The sequence below is a fragment of the Antechinus flavipes genome, chromosome 1, assembly GCF_016432865.1.
Source record: "Antechinus flavipes isolate AdamAnt ecotype Samford, QLD, Australia chromosome 1, AdamAnt_v2, whole genome shotgun sequence".
NCBI classification, from domain to species: domain Eukaryota; kingdom Metazoa; phylum Chordata; class Mammalia; order Dasyuromorphia; family Dasyuridae; genus Antechinus; species Antechinus flavipes.
In genome coordinates this window covers 350,151,916-350,173,506 of record NC_067398.1, presented here as the reverse complement: position 1 = coordinate 350,173,506, position 21,591 = coordinate 350,151,916, and the positions used below count along the sequence as shown (strand labels likewise).

General features: G+C 32.6%; 1 protein-coding gene across 1 annotated transcript in view; it reads left to right on the top strand.

The window, feature by feature from the left end:
• The window catches only part of WDR7 (WD repeat domain 7), a 500,592-nt gene that overhangs the window by 89,490 nt on the left and 389,511 nt on the right, over positions 1–21,591 (top strand). The window contains exon 14 of the mRNA XM_051969585.1: positions 3,631–3,845. Coding sequence (XP_051825545.1) covers positions 3,631–3,845 — 215 coding nt within the window. The remainder of the gene's footprint in view (positions 1–3,630; positions 3,846–21,591) is intronic.

Genomic DNA, 21,591 nt, shown 5'->3' with positions numbered 1-21,591 from the left:
GATGGTTGTTAATCAGTAGTACTGATCAGTATAGATCAAGTTATTAATCATGAGGTCATGAGAGTCTGCACCAACGTATTGGCAGTGTTAGAGGACCAAAGCGGGTGTATTTGAGAGACATTCCTTAAGGTGATATTGACAGACCTTGTCATTGTCTCAGACAATTGTCACTGTCTTCTAAAAGATATGTCTTATTCTGCATTTTGAATCTGTCAGCTCTCTGTTAGAAGTTGAATAGTGGGGGTTATTTTTGATCTTAGAATTGTGGTTTGTCTTTGCATTGTTCAAAGTTCTAAAGTCTTTCAAAGTTGTTCCTTTATTATTTTCCTCTTAGTATGTAAAAGATAGTGCTTAATATTGTACTTGACCCATTGTAGGTGCTTAATAAATGTTTATTGACTTGACTGAATTACTTTCCTAGTTCTATTCATTCTATATCAGCATATACATATCTTCCAGGTTTTCTCTAAAATTGTCTATTTCATCATAATTTTTGGCACAATAGGGTTTCATTGCATTCATATACTCTTCAGTCATTCCTCAGTTGATCAGCACATCCTCAGATTCTGGTTCACAGCCATCAGAAAAGAATTGATACAATTAAAAAAAAAAAGAGTCAATTTCTTGTTTGTTGATCTCTTTGGACTATAAGCCCAAACATTTTTGTGAGTTTTGGGGACAAAGTTCTAAATTACTTTCCCTAATGATTCAACTATTTCACAGTTTTGTCAACAGTGCTTTAGTGTGCCTTCTTTCTATAGCCCCTCCAAAATTCGACATTTTTTTCATTATTTTTCATTTTTGCCAGTTTAATGAAATGAGATTATATCTCAGATCTGCTTTAATTTAATTTTCTCTTATTATTAGTGATTTGGAACATTTTTTCTCACATGGCAATTGATAGTTTATATTTTTTTATTTTGAAATCTAACTTGATATGATTTGATCATTTGCCTTTTGGAGGAATGACTCATATTCTTATAAAATTGAATCTATTTCTTATATATCTTCCCATGGGTTAACCAAGAAACTCATTGTGAAGGTTTTGTTTCTTTTTTTAGTTGCTTATTTCCATTTTAATTTTAATTGCACTGATTTTATTCATACAAAACCTTTAAAATTTTATCATCTTTTTTTCTTTCTTGTTTGATTATCTTTTCTTTTCCAAAGTTGTAAAAAGAATACTTTCTTCTTAATTTGTTGATAATGTCACTTTTAAGGCCTTAAGTTATATGTCCTATGTAATTTATCTTATATAGTTTTAAATGTTGATCTTCATCTACTTTCTATCAAACTGCTTTCCACTGTTTGTGGCAGTTTTTCCTTTCTCTTACCCTAATAGCAAGCCTTTCCCTTAGCAGCTGGGATCTTTGTGTTTGAGATGAAATGAAATTGTCTAATAGCTAGAGTTCTGGAGTTGAATTAAGAGAGACTTAGGTCCAAATTTTGCTTGAGACAATTCTTAACTGTCTTATCCTAGGCAGATCACTTAATCTTTTTCAGGCTCAGTTTCACTCTCTGTACAGTGGGGATAATAATAACACTTACCTCACAGAGTTTCTGTGAGAATCAAATGAGATCACATGCACAAAGTACTTTGCAAACCTTAAAGTATTATATAGATTCATGCTGTTCTTATTTTTATTATTTGTATATAATGCAAATTTCATGGTTATAAATTTTTTTTTACATTTCTCACTTGAATTAGTCTTTGCAAGCAGTATCTGCTTATAAGTGAGGGAATTTGAGATTGACTAAGATGTTGAACACAATATAAATGATATAGTTGGTATTCAAACCTAGATCTTGGCTAAGTGTTCTTTTCTATATCGCCAGTTGTCTTGACATATATTATGCTACTGGACTTTCTGCTTCACTTAAGTCCAGTTCTTTTTTTTTTTTTTTCTTCCAATTTTCTGTTGTGTGCTCAGTGGACTTAAAAAAAATTTTTTTTTTAATAGCTTTTTAAGTCCAGTTCTTGCAAAGTTAAAAGACATCACTCCATGTTGTCACTGATCCTCTTTGAGAACCAGTGGTGATCTAACTCAGTTTCAATTGATCAAGGATGGACAGAAGCAGCTACACCCAAAGAAAGTACACTGGGAAATGAATATAAACTACTTGCATTTTTGTTTTTCTTCCTGGGTTATTTTTAACCTTTTGAATCCAATTCTCCCTGTGCAACAAGAGAACTGTTCGGTTCTACACACATATATTGTATCTAGGATATACTGTAACCCATTTAACATGTAAAGGACTGCTTGCCATCTCGGGGAGGGGATGGAGGAAGGGAGGGGAAAAATCGGAACAGAAGTGAATGCAAGGGATAATGTAAAAAATTACCCTGGCATGGGTTCTGTCAATAAAAAGTTATTAAAAAAAAAAAGAGAGAGAGAATCAATGGTGAACAATAACAACAATCAGGAAACATGCTTTCATGTTAATAGTCCTATTTGCGTACTTCCTTTCATAACTTATCCTCCTTCTCCCCAAAGTCACTTAGTCGTGTTTTGGAATAGTCTTGAAAGAATTCCTACATTGTCATCCTCTAAAGTGACAACTGCCAGTCTCTTTGTGGGTAGCATTTGGCTAAATGGTTCTCTGCCTGCTAGGAAAGCACTGTTTGGTAGCCTAAATGGAGACAAGTCTGTAAACCTTTCTTACTCTCTCACAACTGAAAATATTTTGTTCTTTCTCAAATTTTCCTAAAGCCATTTTTCTGCATCTCTCATTTGTCTTCACATACCCATCTTTCTATAGTTACATTTTGTATTTTTCCCAATAGAACACAGATTCTTTTTAGGGAAGGACTCTTTTTTGTGTGTGTGTTCTGATCTTTATTGTCTGAGTACGAGTGCTTTGAATGTATTTATTAAATGTTTGTTGGATTACATTAATGGGAAAAAAGTAAATATACATTTTTAAATATTCTTATTTTTTTAATAAGAACATTTAGAAATAGACTGGCTTCAGCCAGAATCTTCAGAATAAGTAAATGTGAGAATGACCTCAGAGAGAAGTTTATCTACCAGTCCTGTAATTCAAGATAATTTTATAGAGAAAAAGAGACTGTAAATTGTGTAAATGAAGGAAGATAATAATATGGTTAGTAGGGGAGGGATTTTCCAATCATACATATCAGTTTGGGTGAAAGCTTAAAAGTCTGGAATAGAATAATTAGTTTCTGACAACTTTTAATAAATAGAGTATAATGTTTATTGCGGCCAAGGACTATTTCTTGTTTGTTTGGTTGGAGGAGGTTGAAAGACAGGAGCCTCAACACCAAATATCATCCTCTAAACAGAATTATTGAAATAAATTTCCTTGGTAATTATGGAGAAATTTGGTAGTAGCTTAAAATTTTTTGTCATGTCTCAAGTGGAATGGAATGTCACACAAGGACTTTACAGGAGTAGTAGGGAAGATTCCTAAGGACAGTGATGCCATTATTTTAAATATTGGAGTAAAGAGTTGATGGAGGCAAGAAGTCCAAGATAATATTTGGGATCAACACTGATGGATCTGTTGCAAATTAAAAATTTTTATATAGTATATAGCATTTTAAGTAAACCAGTCTAACTTTTGATATAATAGTATATACTTAAAATGTTGCGTTTTTTTTTTTTAAAGGTGCACTGGATCGTTGTGTGATGGGGATTACTGCAGTTGAGATTTTGAATGCTTGTGATGAAGCAGTTCCTGCTGCAGTTGATTCTCTTAGTCATCCAGCTATTAATTTAAAACAAGCTATGACAAGACGTAGCCTTGCTGCTTTAAAAAATATGGCTCATCATAAGCTACAAACTCTTGCCACTAACCTCTTGGCTTCTGAAGCTTCCGACAAAGTAAGTTTTGTCTATGACTGTGTGAATTACTTAGTTCTCAAATTATTAATATAGTAATAATTTAATAGTATAATTTTTAGCATTTGTCAGACTTTGTGAAGAAAAGTATAGTGAAGGTAAGTTATTTTCTGTGTTTTATCTTAAATTACATATTCTACATATACTTTCCTTTAGGAATATTTTCAAAAATGGTTGTGAAATCTTATATTTCAATTATTCAAAAAGTAGGTTCTAAATCTTTTAAGGCACCTTTTAATATCAGTAGTAGCATTTTAGAATAGATGGCATTTTTCACTTTAACATATTTTGGCTAATTTAGATCCAGATTAATTTATCCTCAGGAGAGAATGTCATTTGGCAAATTCATAAATTACTAATCATTTGTTTTAAATTTGACATTTTGCTTTCATTAAGGTCATTAATTCTAAGACTATATGAAAATGCTTGCATTTCGCCAAGTCTGTTTGAATTTTACATGTTACATTCCATAATAAAGGACCCAATCTCAATCAATATTTTCTTAATATGGCATTTACAATCAAGATAAAAGTATAAATTACATTATATTTCATTAATTTTATAAATATTCTTTTGTTCTATAGCTTTTAGTCACTGTTCACTTTCCAAGAAATGCTCTGTGGCACTTTTTAGTGTTTTCTATCAAGAATTGCTATGTAACTGTCTCTCTGGGAATGAAGGACAAGGATAGCATGGATAATTGAAATCTAGAGATAATCCCCAGACCTCATTTGAGTCAATAGTTAAAATCTCCACCTCTCTTAACCTTTTACCAGTGCTGTTAGTATGTAGCAAAAATAACTGATTTGAATTTATATCTTTTTTTCCCATGTGCTACTTATCCTATGAAGCAATAAATGTAAACAATGAAATGAGTAAAAAGGCTTATCATTTACAAAGTAAAAATTTAGCACAGGAAAAATTGAATTAACTTTATTTGAGACATAAGTAATTTTTGGATTTCCAGTGGTAATTGTTAATAATTTTTCGTTGCCTATTCTGTTTCCCTAAAATATAACTTTTTACAATTTTGGATCTTAAAGTTTAAAACCTTTTCTGCATCATTTTTCTTTCCTTTATCCCTAACCCCTAGGGAGTATAGAAATCATAATTTAAACTTGACTGTCATGATTGTATTTTCTTTGACAAAAGCCCCACAGATGCTTATTTGGGGGAACCCTGATTTATATGTAACATAGTTCGTAAATCATTATTATTAAGTAATAGATTTGGACATATAACATTTAAAGTTTTCTCTGATGTTTAACTTTGATGTATTTTGCTGAAAGGCAGACATATGATTTATATTTTTAAATATAAACAGCATTCTTCAGGTTGTTCTCTGGAAACAAAAAATATAGAAAAATCAGTATGAAACTAGAAACTTAAAAAAAATAAATTGTACAGTAACATGTACAAAAGTCTTTTATAAGTGGTCACAGTCCATTATGTGATTTTTACAGTCTTGTTTGTCCCAGTTTTAATAGCACACTTTATAGTGCAATTAGTGATAAAAGCACCAGATATCAGAGACACTACACTTATGTATTGTAAAATATATTGCTTGTGAAGATACTCAGTCCTGTGTAGCAGTGGTAATTGTTGCCTAGTCTACCAGGAAAACAATTATAGGAGGGAAAAAAAGGCTTAAGAAGCTGAGACTGCAAAGGGATAATCACTTTATGAAAAATGTATGCTGACGGAACCATTAGGGATTTTGTTCACTGTTTGCTCATGTTCAGATTATGGGTCTTTTTGAGAAAAATTGTAAAAATGAACCATACTCTAGATGATAATAGTTTTCAGATCCAGGGGAAAAAATGTACAAAAAATAAAAACAGAATTTCTAATCTGAAAAATATGATCAAAAGTCCACCAGTGTGGTAGGGCTTCTTTTCAAAATCCAGGGTTTTCTAATATAAAATTAGGGATATCATTAGAGATTCATATTCATTTTGTATATCATTAATAATTTGATTTATACTCAATAAAATAGAATTCTCAGCCATTGGTTATTTATATAAGTTATTTATGTAAGTAATATTGTTAATCTGTACAGGTATAGATAACTGCTTTATACACAAAAGCAAACAATCTATTTGCCACAATATTTTTTATTTTTTGTTTTGCTTTTTTAACCAGAAGATAATGAATTAAAAAAATGAAATTACCATTGCTTGTTGCAAACTTAGATAGCACAGTAGTTCTGGACTTGGAGTCAGATATACTTATCTTTGAGAGTTCAAATCTGACCACAGACACTTAATAATAACTGTGTGACCTGGATGAGTCACTTAAACCTGTTTGCCTCAGTTTCTTCTTTGTAAAATGAGCTGGAGAAGAAATTTGCAAACTATTTCTATATATTTACTAAGAAAATCCCAAATGGGGTCATGAAGAGTTGGACATGACTGAAATGATTGCACAACAACACTAATGTTGTTGTTCTTGGATGAGTCTTTCTAATGACATGGCAAGAAGTGTTTTTATTAAATAATTATTAAATGTATAAATAATGTGGTGAGCACTAAGGATACAAAAATACAATTTATGAGAGACTCTGTGCCCTCATAGGGCTCACATTATAATGGCAGGAGTTACACAAAAAAAAGCAAGAAAAGGCAGGATAGGAAGCATATGTGGTAGGTCACAGTGGTCAAATCCTTGTATTAATAGTAGGATCAGGAGGGGAATGAAATCAGATGGCCTGGAGGAATTCACTAATGGGAAAATGGGGTTAGATAGGTGTAGATAGTTCCAGAGTGTGAGAAGCTTGTCTTGGAAAAATTCTAGGTTAAGGAGATAATTTTGGTATTGGGTGTTAGAAACAGAGGTTGGAGGACATTCTATAAACTTTAGCATACAAAAATAACTGCATCCTCAAAATACATTTTTAGACAATATTTTTAAAATATAAAATTAATTTTTCTATAGAAATACATTGGTGGTATGAATCCTAGGCAGGCTCAGAAAAATTCATATCATTCATAAATATTTGAAATATTTCATTGAAATCCTACTTCATTGACTTTCTGTGACATGAAAGAGTCTCTGGCTTTGTGAAGGCTCTTCTTCACCAAGAAAGAAATGCTTCTAGCATAGGTCTAGCAAAAGGGTGTGTATTTGCTGTCTAATTACTACATCAAGTGAAACTCTGAGACTATTAGGGCTTGGTACATAGGAGATGAAAAATGTTTTAGCTAAGGTAAAGTTAAGGTAAATTATATCTTAAGAAATACAATGGTTTAGTATATTCTCTCCTGGAGAAAATATTTTCATTGATAATAGCTTTTCATATGAAAGATAGTGAATAATGATCTTACTGTGAAGTAAGTATGGAGAGTGAGGGAATGTTTACAGTGATTTTTAAGAGTGTGCAGTATCACTAGCTTTAGCACAAGTGCTTTTTAGGACTAAGTCAGCTATGAGAAACAGATTGAAAAGCTTACACAACAATTGGATGTAATATATTAAAAAAATACACATTTAGAATCAATGAATAGAAGGCTTCAAGAAGAGTTATAGTCTATGCAAAGCTTGCAAAAGAGTTATGTCATTACTGGATCATAAACATTATTTAGAAATGTATAAACTAGAATGCAGTCAAGTAGAACAGTATAGACCAAAGATTAAAGCACAAGCGAGGCAGGAGATTGAAGAAGAAAGAGAAAAAGTCAATCTGTTCTTACACTTAGAAGCACCACACATTAAAAGTCTTAAAGCTGGACTAGAAATATACAGGAAGCATTATTCTTAACAATACAGATTTAAAACCTGTTGAAAATAACAACAGAGAAATTCAGAGAAGATATATAAGATGTTGTTCCCTAGAATAAACTGAAGCAAACACATTCTGATGTGGATAGACAAATGAATAGGTTACAATATAAGAAACAGATTGAAGACCTTTCACAACTCTTGGAAACAGCATTTAAATATATATATACAGTTGGAATCAATGAATAGAAGTCTTCAAGAAGATTTATTTAAAATCTGCAAAAGAAATGTGTCGAGTTGGAAAGGAATTAAAGGCAATTGGAAGAAGTAATTAATGTTAAACATCATTTAGAAATGCCTGAACTAGAACACAATCAAGAACAAGATGAATTGGAGACTAAAGAACAATTAAATAACATCTTAGTATTTTTAGTTACAAGGAGGAAAAAAAAAAGATTACTTAGAGGAATTAAATGATAATAAACAAAAACAAATGGAGTATCGAATTCAAGAACTGGAAGTTGAACTCTCCAAAATGAAAATCTTACATCTAGAGTCTTAAGACAGAACTAAAGAGATACAGAAATCTTTATTCTCAAGAATAAAGACTTACAAGACCCTGTCTGGAGCCACTTCTAGATTGTTGGAATTCTTGGTACTTCTGTGGTCCTTCCTAGAAAAAATTCAGTAAATTCTTCTGGAAATACAATGTGTTGAGAAAACAGCCGAGACCTGCTTTGCAAATTAGCATAGGGTTGGAAAGCCCTATGGCTAAAATTGATGCTACTGATGAACTTCAACCTACATCTTGCTGGGTTTCTCCAATAGGAACTATTTATGACTCCACAAAAATACCAAATCTGAATTGGAATCCAGTTTTCAGGGCAACTCAGAAACACTTGGGGGATTTAGAGGGGAAAAAAATGCTTTAAATAAAGAAACAAATAATGTACACTAAAAAAAAAAAATCACAGTAGGTTGCTCTGTAGTCTATTTATGAGAGGACATAATCACACAGTATAAGTCACACAGTATGGATTACCATAAAAAGGGTTTTAGTTTCATTATTGGAATGAGCATTAGCATTTTTAAAAAAATTAACATATATGTTGTTAAGCATGTAACAAATTCTAGGTTGTGGAAATACAAAGAAAAATGAAAAACTCAATTTTTAAGGAGCCTGTGTTCTATAGGAATAATCATTGATCCACCAGAGTATTGGATAAATGTCTTGAGTTATGAAAGTGATTCTCACTGTGCTCTTTCCCAGTCAAATTGTATCTTGATTATTGTGTTCAATTCTAGGTTGTACTTTTTAAGAAAGACATTTTAAAAGCAAGATATTGTCCTAAGCAGAGTAATCAGGATTGGGTAAGGCCTAAAGATCATATAATGTGAAGAATGTTTATTGGAGGTGGGAATATTTAGTGATATGTGGGGGACATTATAAGTGTTTTTAAGAATTTGATGGATGATTACATGAAAGATCCAAGTCATTTTCCTTCATGGATCCTAAGGCAGTATTAGGAACAAATAGGCTAGCGTTATCAAAAGGAAGATTTTGACATTTAGAACTATCTCATTTAGAGGTGATGGATAACCTTGAGAGATACTGTATTTGCTCTTATTTGATGTCTTCAAGGAAAGGTTGGAAAACACTTGATAGGTGTGTTTCAGATGGGTTTTTTATTAGGCTTATCGGTCTCTGGGTTTAGCTCTCATTTTATATATGCTCTTGTGTATTCATGATGAAAAACAAGGTAGTATAAAATAGGACTGTTGTACATGTTAAATCCTTCATTAGTATTGTGAGTTAAGTACATTCTTACATTGTCTGAAAAGCCATCACTTAAAAAATATTTGTTTTTAGGTATAAAGGGCTGAAACTATTGGATTGATGCACTGAGGTCGGGACTGCTGAGCGCTTGAGGCTAACTGATTGGACAATACTCTATGGGCATATGCTTGGAAAATGGTCCTTTCCACTATCCGTGCTGGCTCAATGATTGGTGTATAGAGGATTGTAGGCGGGATTAGGGGGTGGATTAAGACGATTCAAAGTTTCGATGGTAGAAAAGGGAGAAAGGCGATTGCGGAGATTCTGCTTCCATCCTGTTCAATCCTGCCTCTAAGATCAAGAATAAAAACTGAGGACTTTTGCTTATCCTGACTCCATCTGATTCTGGGGTGTCCTGGGTGCTAGCACGGTGGTTACATTTAGGAGAAAATATTTTTGACGAATCATACCAATGGAGCTTTGAAGTAAAGAGTTTTTCTCCCCCATTCTCAATCACTTCATAGGGGTATGTGGGAGAGGGGGGATGGAGACATAATAGGAGATTGGAGAAAGACAGAGAGCAGGAAAAGGAGAGATAGTGGGGTGGGGGAGGAGGGAAGAGAGACAGACAGAGAGAGACAGAGAAACAGATAGGAAGAGAGACATAGAGCTAATATTAATAACTGATATTTGAATATATAATGATTTAATCTACATAGATATTTACATAAATTATTTTATTTTATCCTCACATAATCCTTGAGATTAGTTCCATTATTCCCATTTTGCAGCATTTTTATATCATTTTGTTAGCTTAGTGGCAGTGATTAAAGCACTAGACTTGGAGTCAGAAAGGTCTGAGTTCAAATCCAGTCTTAGACATTTATTAATTGTGTGACCTTGAGCAAAATATGCAATCTCTGTTCGCCTTAGTTTCCTCAACTGTAAAATTAAGATAATAATTGCACTTTACTGGATTGCTGTGAAGATCAGTTGAGACAATATTAGCAAAAATTTCTTAGCACACTACCTAGCATATAGCGGGTGCTATATAAATTTTAGCTGTTATTATTACTGAAGAAGCTGAGGTATAGAGTTATTAAGTCAGTTAATAACTTAGAAAGAAAGTTGATCATTAATGATTGGGATAATGGCTGAGCAAACTTTTATGAATGTAATATAGTATGATACATATAAAGAATGTAGAGAAACTTGAGAATACTTGTACAAACTGATACTGAATGAAATAAGCAGGACTAGAACAATTTCTGTGATGACAATATTAATGTAAAGATAAAAGGTATTTAAAGACTTCAGAACTCTTTTGTAAGAGTGCCATGTGAAATTATGAACTGATAAAACATGCCTCCTGTGTCTCAACAGAGAGATAATGCCCAATAAAATATATATGCATAACATGAATGGCATGTTTATTTGGTTTGCTTGAATGTGCTTATTTGTCATGACAAAGGATTCAAATAGAGGTAGAGGTCATTAGTTATAGTGGTGCAAAAAAGGAGCATCAATAAAACTTTTATTTAAAAAATCTTGAAGGTAAGTGGAAGAATAAAGGTTGTTTTGGAGGGCATAGCTGTGTTTAAGGAGTTATCTTTTTCTTTTTTGGTGGAGGGGCAGATTTGAATATTTTTGTAGGAAAGAGAAGACCTAATTGTACTTTGGTCCTGCAGGTGGTAGGAGATAATGAAATTAAAGTTACAAGTGAATAGGTGGTGATAACAACAGAGACCTTTTTGGGAGCTGTGACATTTAATGTCTGATGATCTTGATGTTTTTCAGTAAAATAAGAAAATACAGTTATCTAAAGGTTACCTTTTTTAGTAAAGTAAGACTATATAATAGCTATAGAGAGGAGTAGAAGGGAAGGGACAAAAAATTATGATGAGGAATTTGAGAATTTAAAAGATTTGGGACAGATGTTCTGGAGAGTGCAATAAGGCGTCAACTTAGATGAATAAAGAATTACTGAGCAGTTTTTTTGTTCCATTTGAGTTTAAAGATTCTAAATTCTAAAGTCAGATTTGTGATTCTAACAATGCTTGCCTGTTCAAAAAAATTAATCAAGAAAGCTATCTGGTTAATCCTGGACTGACATTGTGCAAGACAAGTTACATCAGAAAAAAAAAAAGAGGGACAGGATTTCAGTGTTTTGAAGCACATTAAAATGGGTCTGCTAAATTGGTTTTATTTCCTGGTTAAAGAGAGGAAATAAGAGATATATTGATGAATTGTGGGATAGGCAGATAGAAGAAGGGGAAAGAGGAATAACAGGGATAAGATCTTGTACTTGGAGAAGTTTCTGGTGTTGATCGAGCACAAACCTGAGCATGGAGACTGCAGCAGAAATGAAGCAACCCTAGAATCCATCAATGAGAAAAAAATTTTTTGCCACTGTCATGATTGAAACTGGCCCTTTAAAGGGATGCAGAATTGAAGGTATTAGTATAAGGATATCTCTAAATTTGCCTAAGGATAGGAATTGGTTAAAAAAAAAAGCCTTTTACAACTCCCAAGCATCAAATTAATGTTTTCTAGAACAACATATGACCATCATGTTAGAGTGCTGCTCTTGTATACGACAAAAGAATCTATTTAAATACTGCTGTATATCCTTAAAACATATTTGGAATTCATTTAGATTTATTAATATCTTAGGTTGTACAATTTTAAAATTTTGTCCTTGTTTTTATTTCCTTTGTAACATTGTGCCTTTTATTATCCTTAGCTCCCTATTGGTTCTTTTTTTTTTTTTTTTTTTTAAATAACTTTTTATTGATAGAACTCATGCCAGGGTAATTTTTTACAACATTATCCCTTGCATTCACTTCTGTTCTGATTTTTCCCCTCCTTCCCTTCACCCCCTCCCCCAGATGGCAAGCAGTCCTATACATGTTGAATAGGTTACAGTATATCCTGGATACAATATACGTGTGCAGAACCGAACAGTTTTCTTGTTGCACAGGGAGAATTGAATTCAGAAGGTATAAATAATCCGGGAAGAAAAATAAAAATGCAAGCAGTTTATATTCATCTCCCAGTGTTCTTTCTTTGGGTGTAGCTGCTTCTGCCCATCTTTGATCAATTGAAATTGAATTAGCTCTCTTTATCGAAGAGATCCACTTCCATCAGAATACATCCTCAAACAGTATCATTGTTGAGGTATATAATGATCTCCTGGTTGTTGGAATCCTTACTAACTGCTAAGTAATTAGAGTTGATCTAATCTTTCAAGAAGTTGTTTTGGCCAGAACCTGAAACAAGGTACTAAGTAGAACTAATCAAGACAAGGCTTGTGTTCCCACCTTTACTCAAGGGAGTCCACACCTATGTTTTAAAACAAAAGAAAGGGGGAGATGTTGGAATCCTTACTAACTGCTAAGTAATTAGAGTTGATCTAATCTTACAAGAAGTTGTTTTGGCCAGAACCTGAAACAAGGTACTAAGTAGAACTAATCAAGACAAGGCTTGTGTTCCCACCTTTACTCAAGGGAGTCCACACCTTAAACCTGGTTCTGCTCATTTCACTTAGCATCAATTCATGTAAGTCTTGCCAGTCCTCTCTGTATTCATCTTGCTGGTCATTCCTTATAGAACAATAATATTCCATACCACAATTTACTCAATCATTCTCCAATTGATGGGCATACATTCATTTTCCAGCTTCTAGCCACTACAAACAGGGCTGCCACAAACATTTTGGCACATACAGGTCCCTTTCCCTTCTTTAGTATCTCTTTGGGGTATAAGCCCAGTAGAAACACTGCTAGATCAAAGGGTATGCACAGTCTGATAACTTTTTGAGCATAGTTCCAAATTGCTCTCCAGAATGGCTGGATCCCTATTGGTTCTGAGAGAAAAAAAATACAAATTGAAGGATTTGGAATTTAAAATTCTTTACAAACTGGTTCCAACCTATTTTTCCAGACTTATGTCTCATTACTTCTTTTCACACTTTTCTATGTTGTAGCCAAACTGACCTTGCTGTTTTATAAATTTGTCACTGTAAATGTTCTCTCTTTATCATTGTGTAAGGCTTTTTAAGGTATCTTTGCCTTTTATTATCTTTAATTTCCTTCATGTCTCAGCTCAGGTATCACCTCTAAGGAGGTTTTTCCTGATCTCAATTCTTAGAGCTCTTACTCTCTGAAATTATTTTTTTATTCATGTGTATTTATAATTTGGTGTATACAGAGGATTCTCTGCAACCTTCTTCTTCCTTGTCCACCGCAAAAGTGACTCTGGCTAGTCTTACTCCACCCCCTAGTCCCGCCTACAATCCTTTGTATACACCAATCATTGAGCCAGCACAGGAGAGTTGAAGGGCCATTTTCCAAGCATGTGCCCATAGAGTATTGTCCAATCGGTAGTTAGCCTCAAGTACTTGGCTATCCTGACCTCAGTGCATCGACTCAAAAGTTTCAGCCCTCTACAAATAAATAATTAGGACTTTGGAGACATTAAGGATGATGGCAGGATCTAAGGTAAATAGGAGAATATAAGTCAGATATTGAAATCATAGGAGGAGGACCATACAGTGTCTGGAGTTTTTCATGATATAAGTATCTTTTATTGTTACTCAAATCAAGGGGAAAAAAAACGACAAAATTGGAAAATCATTAGGATGTCTTATCATTGCCTTATATGTCTCACTTTATTGCCTCATTAGGAAAGAGACTGGAAAAATGAAGGAGCTATATTCTAAAAGGTCAGTAGGTTTGTTGTCTTTATGATTAGTGTGGAAAAAGCTATTTAAGGAGTCAAGTATTACCTATTAAAAACTTTTTGTCTGCCTTCTCTTTGTTAAAATTAAGTCACATTGCAACATACAAGTTATTTTAATTGAGAATTCTAATTTTCCAGAAAAAGGAATTTTTTGTTTTATTGGGGAAGGGGCAGCTAAAAACAGAGGGGGTGTGTGTGTCTCCTTGGTCCCTCTCCACAAACGGAATTTTTTCAGGTGAACTAACTTCTTGATGTTTTTTGGTGAGAGTAACTATTTTATCCAGAACTATATGAAAGTAGTATGCACAAAACATTGTGCAGTACATTATTAATCTGTTTAAGTGCAGATTCAAGTTTTCTAGAACCAGTTCCTAAATTATTCAGATACATTGTGAAATCATTGTACTATTTGCTGCAGATAGAAAAATAGTCCATGCTCTTAAATAGTATAGTCTATTAATTCAGGTCCTTATTGTCCCTTGCCTAGATTATTGCACTTGCCTTCTAACTAGTCTTCCTACCACGGGCTTCTTTCCACTTCAATCTGTTGTCCTCTCAACTGCAAAAAGTTGTTTTTTTTTTTTTTTAACGTATTGATGTGACTGTCAATCCACTTCTGGAATCCCAAAAGCTCCATTTTTTTTTTTTTTTTTTTAGCGTCAAATATGTACACTTTTTATTTGGCATTCAGTTCATGACCACTTCCTATCTTTTTAGTCTTCTCATTCTTTATTTCCTTCATGCATACTAAATCTAGCAGTTTCTCAAATGGGGCAGTCTCTCCTCCATGTCAATATTTTTGTCTTTCCTTGTCACTTGGAATACTCTATCCCTTCCCTTCTGCCTCTTAGTTTCTCAGATATCCTTCAAAGCTCAGCTCAAGTCCTACTTCTGTAGGAAGCCTTTCTCAGTCCTCTTTACCTCCTCTACCCTGTGAAGTTCCTAATAACATTTCTTCTCAGTTTAACTTCTATTTCCTAAGTATGTGTCTTTTATGTCCTTTATGAAATGGATTGTATATCTGAATTTTGGACATTACGGAACATTAATTTAACATTTTCTTTATGATTTAGTCATTGTTAGTCATGATGTTTTAAGCATAGCTAGTGCTATGTGTAGTTGTTTACATGTTATCTTCCCCCATTACAATATGAACTTCCTGAGATGTGGGCTGTTTTGTTTTGTTTTTACTTAGAACAGTGCTTGGATGATGGGAAGATTTTTAATTGTTTTGACTTACATATAAGCAACTGTGAATACTCCAAGTTGGAGTGTAATGGGGTATAATAAGAATCTAAACAAAGTATTCTAAATACTAAATTTGAGGAGAAAGAGAGAACCCTGTTTTCTGGGGCAAAGAAAACCGGGAAGACTTAGTAGCTGAGAATACATCTTTGAACATGGAAAGGCACATAAACTACTGTTGTCTTGAGGTACAAAAACTTCACTAAGTTGTTTATAATTTCAATATCTATTTCTAAAATAGCTTAGGAAGAAGGCTAAAATTGGAAGTCTTGTGGTGCCTGAGTCATGTGAAGATAGTTTTCATCAACTTTACTACCTGAAAACAAAGGAACATTGAAAGATCTTGAAGATATATTATTACTTAATTATTGGTCCCAGTTTTCTAAATCATAAAATACTAAGTAATAACAGTAGTGGCTATGAGAACTAGCAATTTTATCAACTTAATTTAATTCCTTTTATGTTAGGATAAATTAAAGAAGAAAATAATTTAGAGCATGGTAGTATAGTTCCATCCAAAATGTTGATAATTGTCAGGGAACTGAAACCATGTTCTATATCTGGTATCTCCCAAATTGTGGAGCTCAGACCTCTGGAGATTATGCACACAACTGTAAGAAGTGCTATTTTAATCTTTCTTTAAAAGCTTTAACAAAATATGCCATATAACTTACATAAAGTCTTTTACATGTCTAACTATGCTTAAAATGAATTGATATTTATAACAATCTTTAAGTCATAAAGAAAATGTTCAATTAATATTCCATATAGTCCAACAATTCAAGATATACAATCCATTTTATAAAGGGCATTCCTTAAAGGTTCCAAATAATCAAAGCTTTGCTATTTGACAACAGCTGCGATAAAGTCACGGAATTGAAGAAATGTCTAGAAAGGCAAATTGTTTCCAACCCTTTTCTCAAACCAGGAGCATTCTACATAATTAAAAATTTCATCCTAAGATGGTAGTATAAGAACTGATTTTTAAAATAGATGATCTCAAAAAGCTCTTAGAAATTAAGTAATGCTTGTTGGTGGAGTTGTGAACGAATCCAGCCATTCTAGAGAGCAATCTGGAATTATGCCCAAAAAGTTATCAAACTGTGCATATCCTTTGATCCAGCAGTGTTTCTATTGGGCTTATACCCCAAAGAGATACTAAAAAAGGGAAAGGGACCTGTATGTGCCAAAATGTTTGTAGCAGCCCTGTTTGTAGTGGCTAGAAACTGGAAAATGCCCATCAATTGGAGAATGGCTGGGTAAATTGTGGTATATGAATGTTATGGAATATTATTGCTCTGTAAGGAATGACCAGCAGGATGAATACAGAGAGGCTTGGAGAGACCTACATGGACTGATGCTAAGTGAGATGAGCAGAACCAGGAGATCATTATACACTTCGACAACGATATTGTATGAGGATGTATTCTGATGGAAGTGGATTTCTATGACAAAGAGACCTAACTGAGTTTCAATGGATAAATGATGGACAGAAACAGCTACACCCAAAGAAGGAACACTGGGAAATGAATGTGAACTATTTGCATTTTTGATTTTCTTCCCGAGTTATTTTTACCTTCTGAATCCAATTCTCCCTGTGCAACAGGAGAACTGTTTGGTTCTGCAAATATGTATTGTATCTAGGATATACTGCAACATATTTAACATATATAGGACTGCTTGCCATCTTGGGGGGGGGGTGGAGGGAGGGAGGGGAAAAAAATGAAACATAAGCGAGTGCAAGGGATAATGTTGTAAAAAATTACCCTGGCATGGATTCTGTCAATACAAAGTTATTATTAAATAAAATAAAATTAAAATTAAAAAAAAAGAAATTAAGTAATGCTTTTAAATAGAGTTCTACTTTATTAATCATAGCAATGCTTTCATACATTTAAAAAACAATAGTAAATATATGTGAGACATTATTTTTAAATTATTGGCACATTTTTCTCTCATTTTATTTTATGTAGTAAACTTAACTGTCAAATTTATGATCTCAAACCATGCAATTAATGGATAGTATCTAATTGATTAAAAAATTTTTTTAAAGTCTTTAAATTTTAGGTACATCATAATGAATCTGAGGAAAATGGCAATTTTGTCTTATTATCATGTTAATTTAAAAAGTTTTATTCTTCCCATGAAATACATTATCAGACATATACTATTCTTGAGTAAAAATGTAAAATACCTCAGAATTAATGTAAGAGAAATTTCCTTTTTTTTTGTCTCACATAAATCAAATGACAGTCTCCTAAGAGAAGTGAAATGTTAACTGGAGCCCTAGCCTTTTCAGTCACCAAATTTCACCAGGGCTTATTTCTCATTTTTATATGGAAACTTAAAATCATTTCTCAGCAGTTTGATTAAGAATATATTGATGTTCTGTTAAGATCTGTGACCAAATACTGAGTTTGCCTCTTTTTTTTTTTTTAAAGGCCAATTTATCTCTTCTAATTCACTAAAAAATTAATTATTTTATATTTATAAATTAATTATTATATAGTGAAGAGGGGTCATCCTTTTTTTTCTTCTAAACTGTTTGTTGTCCAAGCTCAAAAATTAAAAAGAATTAAATAATTCTTTTAGTATATTCTTTTTATGATATAAAATATTAATAACAAATGTAAATTCTCTGTTTAAGACTTTTTTTTTCTTTTTTTAACCAAAGCTTAGTGTATGATTTAGTGCCAAGTTGGGTGGGACTTGAGGTTCTGACATTTTTTTAACTTAAATAATTAAACCATGCCTATAAGGAATACTCTCCCCAAACCCAATCAGAGAAGTTTTTATAGCAATATTTAAGAACAAGAAATTTATGTTTATGTTTTTCCTTGCTTTTTTCCTTTATTTTTCTTTTTCATTTTTTTCTCTCTCTATAAGCATTTTTGCTGTCCTAAAAATTACTTTGCTTTTGCCATGTGGATAAGGAAGAAGTGGGTAAAAATCTGGAATTGATTAAAAAATTTCTGAAGGCTTTACATAGATAACTTTCTCTATTCATTCATCAATGGAAATAAGTTCTTCACATAAACATAAAATCCTATATTAAGGTTGAGCCTATCAGTTCTGTGTGCTGCCCATACTTTCAGTGGGTAGGAGTTTTGACTAAAACATATATGGAGAAGGAGCAAAAGAGAAGATGGATATTTGACAGCATGGATTGGACTATTGCTCTTAAGTGATGCAATTGTGTAGTAAGACATTTATTTACTCAACTTGGACAGGGCCTTGACAATCTGTAAATTGTTTAGTAATGTTAGTAAAAAGTCAGGGAAAAAATGAACTTGTGGAAAAATTGAGAACAGTGTTTCTAAAACCTGGGGTTGGGACTTGTGAAAGGGAGTGGGAAATCACAGGAAGGGGCCTTCTGCAGTAAAACTGGTTCTGCAATGAAAAGGCTCATGTGCTATTTTCGTGTTTAAAACCCATGTGACCAGAAGCAATTCATTCTTTTAGCCTTAATTTCCTCATTTGTAAAATTAGGAGTTTAAACTATGTAGTTTCTAAAGTTACTTTCAGTTCTAGATTTATGATTCTGTGAATTCCTGGACATTTGATTTGTCTTTTTCTATACCATGATCACCTTATTTGTTTATAGTTTTACTACTTTACTTGATTAGAAATAGTAGGAAATTCTATCATAGCTAAGGGGTTTATTTTGATCAATTGTCAGAATAAAGTGTGCATGCAATCAAGAAAATTCATAATTTTTCCCTAGAATTCACAGTACTTTCAAAATATCAATTTGAAGTAGATTGAGAATTCTAATGGCTAAGCTACTTGCCTAATGGCACACAGAAGGTCATAAGAACCTCAGAAATCATTTAATCATTTAATAGGTGACAAAATTGGGTCCTAGAGAGGTCAAGGATCTTGTTTAAGAGCACTTGGAACAAGTGGCAGAGCTTGTAATTGAATCCAGTGTTTCATCGCAAATCCAGTGTTCTTTCCACTATGCCAAATTAGTTATACTGTGTCCCTATTTATACCCAGTCCTAATTTCTCCCTTCAATTCCAATCTCACACAATGAATTTGTTCTTTTTATAATAGGCAATGAAATTAAAGTAGTAATATGTACATATATATATATATATACACACACACACACACATATGTCAATACTTTATTATCATTGCCTGTACATATATGTATGTATAAAGGTAGTAATAAAAAACTGTAGTTCAAATATAAACTGTAAGGAAATGAAGGAACTGTGATTCTATCATTTTCCAGTTGCCTCTCAAATACAATACAAATTCCAGCATTTATTGGACACTCTCTACTCTCTAGCTTCAGTTATCTTTTTCTGAATTTTTTCACTTTACTCTTTTGCTTTTCTTCATAGTTACTGTATTCCATCAATGCCTTTCCCAAACTTGATGATCCATTGTCCTTTACTTTGTCTTTATACTGGCTGTCTTGGAACATAAAAAAAGCTTAACTTTACATTTTAGAATCTTAGCTTCCTTCAAGACTCAACTCAGTTTTTCTTTTATACCAAGTCTTTCTTTATGCTATTAATCAGCGATTTCTTTTCCATCCTCCAATTATCTCATATTTTTCTATGAATACATATTATAATCCCAGTAGTGGAATGTAAGTTCCCTGAGGGCAGGCACTTTCTCTATCTTATCAGTGGTTTCTCCCTACTTAATTATTTATAAATTAAAATTAGAATTAAATTAGATCAAATTCAGATTCAAAAAGCCAGTCTTGTAAAAAGAGCTTACTAAATTCTTATAATAAATTGATGTATTCATGTTACTTAGGCACAACCTTAATAAGTTATTTTTTCTACTCTGCATATATCAATTGAATTGAAAGAGCATTATATATAAGCTGCTAAATATTTATCCAAGAGTCATTTTTTCATATTTAAGACATAAATGAAAAAAAGTTGCCTACAAAAGGCATTTCTTTTAAAATACTCTTTAATTCATCCGGTGACTTAATACTTATCTTTTGTAGAAGAGTATATGGTTCTGTGTTGGAAATTCCTGGTAGTCCATTCCACTGTTGCAGCTTGATAAATTGTCTCTGAAACTTACTGTCTCAGAGAATTATTTTGGGCCTAAGAGGCCAAGTGACTTGCTGACATTCCTGATAGTCACTGTCCAGAGAGTCACTGTCACAGGAAAGACTTGAGCCTAAGACTGTCTTATTCAGGGTACCTTCAGGAGCCTCCCTGCTCTGCCATGAAGTGACTTCTTTTGAAAGCTGCTTCCCTTAATGAAAACCAAAGAGTAAATGAAATGACCACTCCAGTGATTAGATTATGCCTATTTGATAACCTTCTGCCTAAACCTTGTTTCTATTTTGCCTTGAGAATTAAAAGATATCCAGTTCCAGTTGAAGTTCATTTATAAAAAAGAATTCAATTCATTAAAAAATGTAATTCTTAGTGACTCTTAATAACATGTATAGAACAGCAGAGGGCACCAAATATCCATGCCTATTTTACTGTTGTACACTTTCTTGATAATCCTGTTTGTTCTTGACTTATAGTCATTAATATTCAGATAGAATATTATGGAAATTCCTTTGGATTGTGAGAGAATGTGTACTTAGGTGTACAATTACAATTTCATAATCTCTAAAATAGTTTATGAAGATGCCAACTTATTTTAATGACTATATTCTTCAAATTTAATATTGCCTTTCTTGTCAAGGAAAGTAGGATCTTTCTGATAAGTATTTTTCTATATGCTATTAGTGAAAATATTTTTGTTTTTATTTCTCATATTTAAAAAGACATATGGTAAAAATCAATTCTATGGCCTTTACTTAGAAAATTAAGAACAATCCTCAATGCATATTATTTATATATATATATCAGTAACTGCTTTACAAAATAAGATTGTGCCCATTAAAATATTTTATTTTGCCATATATTTTTCCTTATTTCAAGTATTAATCATGTTATATATTTATAAACATATATAGATAGATTACATACTTACACTCATATTTCTTACTTGATTTCTTAGTCTTTGAATTATAGTTTCATAGTTGATTCATAAAGTTTTTCATTTTATTGCTTCTATTGAATTTGTTAGTGCTCTAGCATAGAAATTTTTTTTTCTAAAAAATTAATTTTTATTTTATTTTTAATTCCAAATTCTCTTTTTTCCTTCACCTTCCTCCACCCATTGAGAAAGCAAAAAAAAAAAAAAAGTCCATTACAAATATATGTCTTCATAGCTTAGAGAGTTGTTGATGTTATAATGCTAATTGGCAAAGAT